An 11,442-nucleotide genomic window follows, 5' to 3' on the forward strand; every position below is an offset into this window, starting at 1 on the left:
CCAAAAAAAAAAAAAAAAGTCACCAACTGTATTATCCCCTAGTAAGAGATTCAGTCTGTCCCTTGAAGTTTTGAAGCTATGCATTAACTTCTCCCTAGCTATAAAAGTCTAAATGGCATCTTCTTCCAATATAAGTCTGTTTTATTTATATTGAAAATCTGTAGCCACCTTCATCAGTGATCTTAGCTAGACCTTCTGAATAACTTGCTGCATTTTCTATGTCAGCACTTGCTGCTTCACCTTTCACTTCTATGTTATACAGATATCTTTTGTTAAACTACGTGAATCAACCTCTGCTAGCTTTAAACTTTTTTTGTGCAGCTTACTCACGTCCTGTAGCCTTCATAGAATTGAAGAGAGTTAGGGTCTTCCTCTGGATTAGGTTTTGGCTAAGGGAATGTTGTGACTGGTTTGATTTATCCGTACCATTAAGACATTCTCCATATCAGCATTTAGGCTTTTTTGCTTTGTTATCATCTGTGTGTTCAATGGAGTAGCACTTTTAATTTCCTTTAAGAACTTTTCCTTTGCATTCATAAATTGGCTAACTGCTTGCCACATAACGTCTAACGTTAGGCTTATCTTGGCTTTCATCACGCACTACTTGCTAAGCTTAATCATTATTAGCTTTTAATTTAAAGTGAGAGATGTGCAACTCTTCCTTTCACTTGAACATTCAGAGGTCATTGTAGAGTTATTAATTGGCCTAATTTCAGTATTCTTATGTCCCAGGGAATTGGGAGACCAAAGGAGATAAGAGGGGAACATCTGGTTTGTGGAGCAGTCAGAATAATCACAACATTTATCAATTAAGTGTGTCATCTTATGTGGGCATATTTGTGGCATCCCAATTACAATCGTAGCATCAGAGATCACTGATCACAGGTCACCATAACAGATAAAATAATAATGAAAAAGCTTGAAATATTGTGAGAATTACCAACATATGACACAGAGACATGAAATGAGCACATGCTGGTGGAAAAGCAGGACAGATATAAGGGTTGCCACAAACCTTCGCTTTATAAGAAATGCATTGTCTGAAATAATAGTAGCACAAGGTGCAATGAAATGAGGTATACCTGCATAGGTAGTTTAGTGGTCAACTGACAATTTTGGTGGTTTTGTTTGCAAATTTGGGGTTTGTATTTTGTATTCACCTCTTCTGGGGCCTACCCCCTCTCTCCCCAAATTTATGGTTGTCTTCTGAGCTTTGAACTTTACCTTCCAGTATCCCAAGTCAGTAAAGCTGCAGCTTTTACTTTGATCTATGAGCAAACTGAAGTTTCTCTGGCAAAATGCAAAAACTTGTAAAGCAGTTAGTGCTTTATGGATTCCCTCAGTCCTGTTTCTGCCTTGTTTGAATTGTTCTCCAGTTCCTCCGGGTTGTGCTATTAAAAATTGCTCAACTTTTGTAATTTTCTTTCTTTATAGGGTTTTGGGTTTTTCTGACTAAGTCCTTTGCCATTACCACATGACCCCTGCTACTTTTGATTATGTTATAAAATTTTTCATCTTCCCTTAATCTCTCCTATCTGTATTATAACTACATTTTCTTTTTCCTGGATTTCTTTAGTCTCTGTTTTTTTTAAAACTATGCCAAGGTAAGTCTTTTTTCCATTAGGCATAATTCACATAAAACAGATATGTAAATTATGGCCTGCAATGCCAGATTTAGCCCGCTAAATGTTTTTATATGGCCTGTAAACTCCTTCATTGGTTCATCAGTTTTAACTTTTTTTTTTTTTTGAGTTGGAGTCTCATTCTGTCACCCAGACTGGAGTGTAGTGGCATGCTTACGGCCACTGCAGCCTTGACCTGCTGGGGTCACATGATCCTTCCACTTTAGCTTTCCAAGTAGCTGGTACTACAGGTGTGCACCACCATGCCTGGCTAGTTTTTTTTTTGATTTATTGAAGAGATGAGCTCTTGCCAAGTTGCCCGGGCTGGTCTCGAACTCCTGGGCTCAGGCAGTCCTTTTGCCTCAGCCTCAGCCTCCCAAAGTGCTGAGATTACAGGTGTGAGCCACCACACCCAGCTTGTAACTTTTTTTTAATTGGTTGTTTTATGGTTCACAGCATTCATCGTTGACTAGCTTCAAGTAGCATTATACCTCTTCTTGGATAATATAAGAACGTTATGATATATTTCCATTTTTCTCTTCCCAGTTTCTGTACCTGTCTTGTCATATATTTTATTTCTACATATTAATATATTAAACCCCATAGTACATTGTTATTGTCTTGCTTCCAATGGTCAGTGACTTTTTAAAGAGTTTGAAAATGAGAGCAAAATAAATATATATAATATATTCACATATTAGTGTTTCCAGTGTTCTTTATTTGTTTGTAGTTAACTGGGTTTCTATCTTTTTTTCTGATTTTTGGCAATTTGGTCATGGTACGCCTTGGGGCCCTTACCTTCATGATGTTTTTTGCTGTACAAGGTTCAGGTTTCATTGGAAATGATAAGGACTGACCTGATTTGGGATATATTTTGAAGGTAGAGCCATTGATTTACAAAATGAGATCCTATAAAACTTTAGGACTTTTGTGAAATCTATTAGGTGAAAAAAATGTATTGCAGTATAATTTTAATTTGTATTTCTCATTTTTTGACAGAGTTTGATCATCTTTTACTACTTATAAAGACTTTGGATTTTTGGAAGGCAGGGATTGAACTCTCATCTTTTCCTCATTTTTCCATGGGATCCTGATTCTTTCTATATTTTTCTTATGAATAATCATAATTCTTATTATTAGGAAGGTAAGCTTTTTGTGATGTGACTTCATTTTTTTGTCTTAAAAATTTTTGTCATAAGTTTTTATGTTTATTCAGATTACTTAAGTATTACTTATATAGCTTCTGGATTTTGAGTTTCAGTTACAATGGCCTTTTCTAGACCCAAATTATAAACCAGTCAGTCCACGTAGTACCCTAAATTTTATTTACTTGATGTAAACTATGAATTCACCCTTAACTTTATGGAGAGTTTATGGATCCACCCCATGGATTTGTTGTGTCAGGTATCCACTAGGTGGTCTCTAACTGATGTTTTTTTTTGTGGAGCTAGATTATGCTTTGGTAACCATTGATCCCAATTTCTAAGGGGCTTACACATTCAGGCATTGCATCAGATTAATTTCTGGCCTCAGAAACTATTTGATGGAATGGACTTTATTGAACTATTTCTTGTCCTCATGACTTGGGACTGATGACTTAAGTTAAAAAGAAATATGTCTTTGTAGGGGTTGGTGTCATTTGAGGATGTTGTTGTGTACTTCACCTGGGAAGAGTGGCAAGACCTGAATGATGCTCAGAGGACCCTGTACAGGGACGTGATGCTGGAGACTTACAGAAGCCTGGTATCCTTGGGTGAGCAAAACTCCCCACTGACTCCCAAAAGTTACACTTTCTTCTTTGTTGGTAAATACAGGAACCACTTATAAAGTATAATGCTACTTAGGCATAGGAATCCAGTTCATAGAGAATGTGTTACTCTTCTCTAATAAAAGGTTCAATCTGGTCCCTTCTTTACACAGTTACTGAATCCCAGAGGTTGTCATTCTTCTCATTTAGCAGTTTATTAAAAGTTCTGAGTTATTACCAATTAACAGGCTGCTGCATTACCAAACCTGAGGTGATCTTCAAGCTGGAGCAAGGAGCAGAGCCATGGCCAGGAGAAGAACCCCGACAGCAGAGCCACCCAGGTTAGTCAGTGCATACTGGGTAGGGAGACTGGGAAGAGCTTAAGGCCAGTGTATGTTAGCAGTCTTGACTGGTTTTGACCAATTTATCCCCAGATCCCAGCCCTGAGAACAGCTGGACTACATGAAATAGCCACCTACATTGTATAATCTCCAAGGAGAACTATCACATGTCTATCTCCCTTTTTTATTTTGCTAAATATCTTTTTTCTTTGAGCCAGAGTCTCACTCTGTCACGCAGGCTGGAGTAAAGTGGCATGATCACAGCTCACCACAGTCTCGAACTCTTGGGCTCAGGTAGAGCCTTCTGGTTCAGCCTCCTGAGCAGCTGGCACTACAGGTGCACATCACCATGCCCAGCTAATTTAATTTTTTTGTAGAGACAGAGTCTCACTATGTTGCCCAGGCTGGTCTCAAACTCCTGGCCTCAAACTCCTGGCCTCAAGTGATCCTCCTGCCTCAGCCTCCCAAAGTGCTGGAATTATAGGCGTGAGCCACCATGTCCAGCCTAATATTTTCTTATGTTTACCCAAAACTCAATACCAAATTTTCTTGTGTTAGACTTTTCTCCTGGCTATTCACTTTCTCAGTTGCCTTCTTTTCCTTCATTCCTTTGGGCTGTTTGTGTTTTTGTTTTGACATTTATTCATGCATCTATTTATTCCTTCAGCACTTGTTGATTATGCTGGGTTTTTTTGAGTTGGAGTTTTACTCTGTTGCCCAGACTGGAGTGCAGTGGCACACTCCCGGCCACCGCAGCCTCGACCTCCTGGGCTCCGGCAATCCTTCCGCCTCAGCCTTCCAAGTAGCTGGAACTACAGGGGTGCGCTACCACACTCGGCTAATTTTTTCATTTATTGTAGAGATGAGGTCTCGCCAAGTTGCCCAGACGGGTCTCGAACCCGCAGGCTCAGGCAGTCCACTCACCTCAGCCTCCCAAAGTGCGAGATTGCAGGCTGAGCCACTGAGCCCGGCTGATTATGCTGTTTTTAAGCACTTCGAATTTTATACTTAAAAAGGTAACAGCAGTGATCAAAATGATGTCATACAATTTTCACTCTGATGAGGAAAACAAAATGATATACAATATGTTAAGTAATTGTGTAAGAATCAGAAAGAATATTTAAAGTGGGAAAAGAGACAGAAATGGGATGTGGTAATTTAGGTAGGCTGGTGAGAGAAATCATTTGTAGAGATTATTATTGATTGACTTGGGTTAGCTCAGTTTTGAGGTAAATATTTTACAAATTTGACATATATAGTGGGATATAAAATATCCATCTAAAATAGAGATGTATCTTCAATTACTACTGAAGATACAAATTTGGAAATTAGCAGCTTAGAAATCTGGTATTTGAAGAGCTTATAGGGAGGTCACCTAGAGAATTGATAAGAAAGGGAGAAAAGAAGTACAAGGGTGAGACTTGTCTACCTCCATACCAGAAATCATGAAGCTGAGGAGGACCCAGCATAGGACCTTGACCAAGTGTACCAAAGATTTCATGTTGAAGAGTCCAGATTTCTGTTTGGGAGTGAAGTTTATAGTTAGCATTTTTCCACTTTCCTTGTGGAAATCATTCTTAAACATCAAAGTAAATGAGAAATGTACAAGAGACTATATTTTTGTGAAAGTAGAAGCCAGTTGAATTTCTAGTGCACAAAAATAAAAACATTCTGAAGTAGTGACTTATCCAGCAGGGGTACCTACACCAGGAATTGGGGGAGATAATGCAAGGGCTGTTTACAGAAGTCAGAAATATACTTTTGGACACAGCCTGTGTTGCAGAATCAATTTTTTTAGACTAATAGGGAAAGGTTTCCCCAGGTGGTAGACTAGAGCTTTCTGTGCCTTTTATGGTTCTGAGAAGCAGAGGAAATTGGATTAAATTAGGAATTTGCATTAAAATGTTTTTTTCTAGTATAGGAAGAGGTTGCATATTTGAACACTTTCCAGATCCCTACAGCAATTCCCCAGAAAAGAGTGAAAAATAAGCGGATACAAATTATTTTTTCTAAATAATATTCTTGTTAGGCAACAAACAAATGGACCTCACCTGCATCCTTGAGGTAGCTGATCTAGGATATTCTTGCCATATTTAAAGCAAAATAATGAGAAAAATACCATTGCAAGACACTCACAGTTATTATAAGAATAAAAGAGAAAAAGAGCCAGGCATGATGGTGCATGCCTTAGTGCTAACTACTTGGGAGGCTGAGGTGGGAAGATTGCTTGAGCCTAGTAGTTTCATGTTGTAGTGGTCTGTGTTGCGCCACTGTATTCCAGCCTGGACAACAGACCCAAGACGCTATCTCTAAAAATAAATAAATAAATAGATAAAAATAGAGAAAAGGAGAAACAAAAGGCAAATGATAAGCACTTAGTTGAAAACTACAAATAGGCAGTAGCTGAATATATTTACCAAATATTTCCTCATATTTTAACAACTGTAAACCAATAAAGTAAAATGATCTAATGTTGGAAAGTCTATTAATATGATTAGTTACATTAATTCATTAAAGAGGAAAGTTAATACTTGTGCCTGTTGATGTTTTAAAATCTCATGTGACAAGGATAGAACAAAGCTTTTTGCCTTTATATGAGTGTTTCATGGGAATTGTGTAATGTGGTTTATGATTGTCATTATTCTCTTCTCATGTTAGATGTCCTGACTGTCAGTGAACTTATTGGGAGCAACCAGGAAAGACAAGACAGACATTTGTGGCAAGTTATAATCACCAACAGCAGTGCGTCAACTAAGGAGAGAGTTGAATTAGGAAAAACATGTATTTTCAGCTCAAACCATATTTCAAAATGGATAAAAGAGAGTGGACACTATTCAGGAATTAGATCTAATGAGTTTAATGCAAGCCAGAATGCACTTCTTCCTAATGAGCATGATGAGATGAAGGCTGTAGAGGAACCTGATGACTGTAATAAAACTGGAAAATTCCTCAGACATAGTGAATATTTTAGTCAGCACCATAGGAATGCTGGGCAGCAGCATTTTGAATATAATGGAAAAGGAAAAGCCTTCAACACAGAGGACATATTATTTACACATAAGAGGGTTCATTTGAGAGATACCTCCAATAAATATAATGAATATGAGAAATCCTATGATAAGTCAGCTTTTATTACCAAAGAGACTACACAGGTAGGAAAGAAAACTTTCTGTAAAAACTCTAATCTCACTAAACATCAGCAGACATATACAGGAGAGAAAACTTATGAATGTATGGAATGTGAAAAAACCTTCATGAGCAAATCAGACCTTATAATACATCATCATAGGATACTCACAGGGAAAAAACTTTATGGATGTAATCGCTGTTTGAAATCCTTCAGCCGTAAATCAAAACTTGCTATTCATCAGAGAATTCACACAGGAGAAAAGCCATATCGATGTAACGAATGCGGAAAAACCTTTCGCCAGAAGTCAGACCTTGGTATTCATTACAGAATTCACACAGGAGAAAAACCCTATGAGTGTAGTACATGTGGAAAAGCCTTCTGCCGGAGGTCAAACCTCAACAAGCATCTGAGAATTCACACAGGTGAGAAACCCTATAAATGTAATGAATGTTTGAAAACATTCTATTATAAGTCAGTTCTCATTGTACATCAGAGAACTCACACAAATAAGAAATCATGCGAATATAAAGAATGTAGGAAAACTTTCTACCGTATGTCAGCTCTCATTGAACATCGGAGAACGCACACAGGGGAAAAACCCTATGGATGTGATGAATGTGGGAAAACCTTTTACCAGAAATCACACCTCAGCAGACATCAGAATAATCACACAGGCAAGAAACGTTTTGAATGTAAAGAATGTAAGAAAAGTTTCTATTATAAGTCAGCCCTCAGTGTGCATCAGCGAACTCACACAGGTGAGAAACCCTTTGAGTGTAAAGAATGTAGGAAAACATTCAACCATAAATCAGCTCTCACTGTACATCAGAGAACTCATACAGGTGAGAAACCATGTGAATGTAAAGAATGTAGGAAAACTTTCTACCATAAGTCAGCCCTCACTGTACATCAGAGAACGCACACAGGGGAAAAACCCTATAGATGTAATGAATGTGGGAAAACCTTTTATCAGAAGTCACACCTCAGCAGACATCAGAGTAGTCACACAGGTGAGAAACCATATGAATGTAAAGAATGTAAGAAAAGTTTCTATCATAAGTCAGCCCTCACTGTACATCAGCGAACTCACACAGGTGAGAAACCATATGAATGTGTAGAATGTAGAAAAACCTTCTGCCAGAAGACAGCCCTCACTGTACATAAGAGAACTCACACAGGGGAAAAACCCTTTGAATGTAATGAATGTGGAAAAGCGTATCGTCAGAAGTCACACCTCAGCAAACATCAGGGAATTCACACATAGTAGATAACCAAAAGATGTAACGAATGTGGGAATACCTTTTGCCAGAAGGTACTGGGGACTTACACAAGGGAGTGAACTGTATGGCTAGAACTGTATGTTATTCACAACATGCACTCTCTCATGTCTGGGAGACACGGGCTGTATTTCCCAGCTTCCCCTTATTGTGGTTGCAGCCATGTCACTGAGCTCTGTAGTAGAGTATGGATGCAAGTGCTGACCACCACTTCCAGGCCTGGTCCACACAAAAACTTACATACAGTTCTCCCTGATAATTCATGCACTCTTGAACTGAAGTTCAGATGACACCCAGCATGTCCTTGGGAGTTGGGAGAAGGTCACTGTGATTTATGACAAATAATTGATTGCATAGAGCAAAGATCTTCCCATCTCTACATGAAAATCACGCATTTGCAGTTTTCGTGAGTGATAAATAAATTCTTCTTTGTTGATCTTTGTTGTTTTATGTGTGATCTGTTTGCCTTAAAACAGACAGCCCACTGTAGCTAATTTTCTGAAAGAAGTTACCAGTCCTTGCATATCAGAACACACTGGAGATAACCCTGTTTCATTATTATTATTCCCATAAAGTCAGTTTATGGAAAAAATCAAATAATTCATGGGTAGAAACTATGCAGTAAATTTGGAATGCTTTATCAGGTGGGGACATCTCATTGAGCAGAATAAAATAAAAATAAATACCTTTAATATATGAAAGATCTCAACAAAACTTCATGTCAGAAAATTAATAGAAGACTTCATATGATACAAATGTAAATTTTATAGAAAAGGTTAAATGCAGTATTGAATATATATATATATATATATATATATATATGTTGAGTTGGAGTCTCACTCTGTCGCCCAGACTGGAGTGCAGTGGCCGCTCCCGGCCACCGCAGCCTCGACGTGCTGGACTCTGGCGATCCTTCCGCCTCAGCCTTCCGAGTAGCCGGAATTACAGGCATAGGCTACCACACCCGGCTAATTTTTTTATTTATTGTAGAGATGAGGTCTCGCTGCCCAGGCGGGTCTCGAACCCGCGGGCTCAGGCAATCCACTCACCTCAGCCTCCCAAAGGCGTGGGATTACAGGCTGAGCCACCGAGCCCGGCCTGAATATATATTTTAAGTGTTTGACTATATATTAATATTTATTTTATTTATTTATTTATTTTTTTGAGTTGGAGTCTCGGTCGCCCAGACTGGAGTGCAGTGGCCGCTCCTGGCCACCGCAGCTTCGCCTGCTGGGCTCCGGTGATCCTTCCGCCACAGCCTGCCGAGTAGCTGGAATTACGGGCATGTGCTACACGCCCGGCTGATTTTTTGATTTATTGTTGAGATGAGGTCTCGCCTCCCAGGCGGGTCTTGAACCTGCAGGCTCAGGCAATCCACTCAGCTCAGCCTCCCAAAGGCGTGGAATTACTGGCTGAGCCACTGAGCCTGGCTTATGTATTAATATTTAAGTGGTGGTATTGCCTGCTAGGGGGCAATTGCTTATCTCTGGAGACATTTTTGGTTGTCATAAATGGTGGTTGGGAGTTGCTACTGACATCTAGTGGGTAGAGGACAGGTATGCTGCTAAACAGCCTAGAGTACACAGAACAACTCCCTCAGGTATGTTGGGTTTATGCATATGAGTTTTTTCTGTCAATATAAATTTTCATCATTGGGACCCAGCATAACTAGGGAAAGAGTAGTCACACATTGTAGCAGGTATTGTAACGTAACATTAGGATTTCCACAATAAATGCTACTCTAGCCTCTATATTGAGTGAAATATATTAAATCTAAAGTATTGTCTGCTTCATAATTTCCTATTTTCCTAGACTCTGTGAATTTTTTTTTAATTTTAAGATTGTGGGCTACAATTAAGGGTTAGGTATACAAATATTCATTGTGCAGTTACCCTTGTTGATGAGGTGTGCCCGCCCCCTTCCCCAGGCAGATAGACTGTGTAAATTTTTATGACCATTATTACCAAACTGTCTCCAAAACAAATGAGTTTTTATTCCTAAATTTTGAAGTTAAAACAGGGTCAGTCCACTCACTCTACCTTTTGATTGGAGAATTTAATTCAAAGTAATTATTGATAGGTAAGTACTTACTAGTGCAATTTTGTCTTCTGGTTATTTTGTAGATCTTTTATCCCTGCTTGCCCTCTCTTTAGGTGGTTTGATGGCTTCCTCTGGTGGTATGTTTTGAATCTTTTTATCTTTTGTGTGTTACAGGCTTTTGTTGTTATCAATGTTTATCTAAAGCACAGTATGCTACTTTAAGTTAATAATTTTGATTGCATGAATAAGCCACATTTTTATTCCCCCTTGACCCACATTTTGTTTTAATGTCACAATTTACATCTTTTTATAATTGTCATAGCTATAGTTGTTTTTAATCATTGTTTTTTAATCTCTAGAGATGAAAATTTACTTATCTACCTGTACTACATTGTTAGTGTTTTGAATTTGAGTGTGCATATTTTTACTGAGAACTTTTATTCTTTCATATATTTTATGTTTCTAATTAGCATTCTCTCCCTTCAGCTTAAATATCTCCCTTTAACATTTTTGTAAGGCAGATCTAGTGGTGATAAACTTTCTCAACTTTTGTCTGTCTGAGTCTTTCTCTTTGCTTTGTTTTGTTGCTTTGGTTTTTTGAGTCAGGGTCTCACTGTCACCCAAGCTGAAGTACAGTGGCATGGCTATGGCTCACCACAGTTTTAAACTCTTGGACTCAAACAATCCTTCTGCCTCAGCCTTTCAAGTAGCTAGGACTATAGGTGTATGCCACTATCTATGCCTGCCTAATTTTTTGATTTTTTTTTTTTTATAGAGACAAGGTAGGTCTTGACAAGGTAGGTCACCTAGGTAGGTCTTGAACTCCTGGGCTCAGGTAGTTCTCTCATCTTGGCCTCCCAAAATGCTGGGATTACAGGCACAAACCACTGTGCCTGGCCTCTTCAATTTATTCATGAAAGACAGGATTTCTGGGTATACTATTCTTGGTTGGCAGGTTTTCTTTTTCTTTTGGGGTTTTGAATAGTGGGGGAGCCAAACCATTTGATGGTTTTTAAGCTATCTTCACTCTTTTCCATATATATTTTTTTATTTTCACATTGATTTCCAGTGACCAGTCTTTGAGGTCATTGGTCCTATCATCTCTCTCTCTCACTCTTTTTTTTTTTTGGCAGAGTTGAGGTCTGTGTTGCCTAGGCTGGTCTTGAACTCCTGAACTCAAACAGTCCTCTCAACTTAACCTCCCAAAGTGCTAGGATTACATGTGTGAGCCACCATGCCCAGCTCCTTTAATGTCTTTGATCTCCCTACTGTTGAGCTCTGCTAT

The 11,442-nt window shown here is 38.6% G+C and overlaps 1 protein-coding gene across 1 annotated transcript in view; it reads left to right on the forward strand.

The window, feature by feature from the left end:
- LOC103263955 (zinc finger protein 717-like) overlaps positions 1 to 8,554 on the forward strand; it is a 26,606-nt gene extending 18,052 nt beyond the window's left edge. Inside the window, exons 3-6 of the mRNA XM_021714214.1 lie at positions 2,763 to 2,766; positions 3,249 to 3,375; positions 3,618 to 3,710; positions 6,369 to 8,554. Coding sequence (XP_021569889.1) covers positions 2,763 to 2,766; positions 3,249 to 3,375; positions 3,618 to 3,710; positions 6,369 to 8,104 — 1,960 coding nt within the window. The 3' untranslated portion in view covers positions 8,105 to 8,554. The remainder of the gene's footprint in view (positions 1 to 2,762; positions 2,767 to 3,248; positions 3,376 to 3,617; positions 3,711 to 6,368) is intronic.
- Positions 8,555 to 11,442: the final 2,888 nt, after the last annotated feature.

This window comes from Carlito syrichta, unplaced genomic scaffold (assembly GCF_000164805.1).
Source record: "Carlito syrichta isolate Samal-C Ts95f unplaced genomic scaffold, Tarsius_syrichta-2.0.1 Scaffold305332, whole genome shotgun sequence".
In the NCBI taxonomy this organism is placed as follows: domain Eukaryota; kingdom Metazoa; phylum Chordata; class Mammalia; order Primates; family Tarsiidae; genus Carlito; species Carlito syrichta.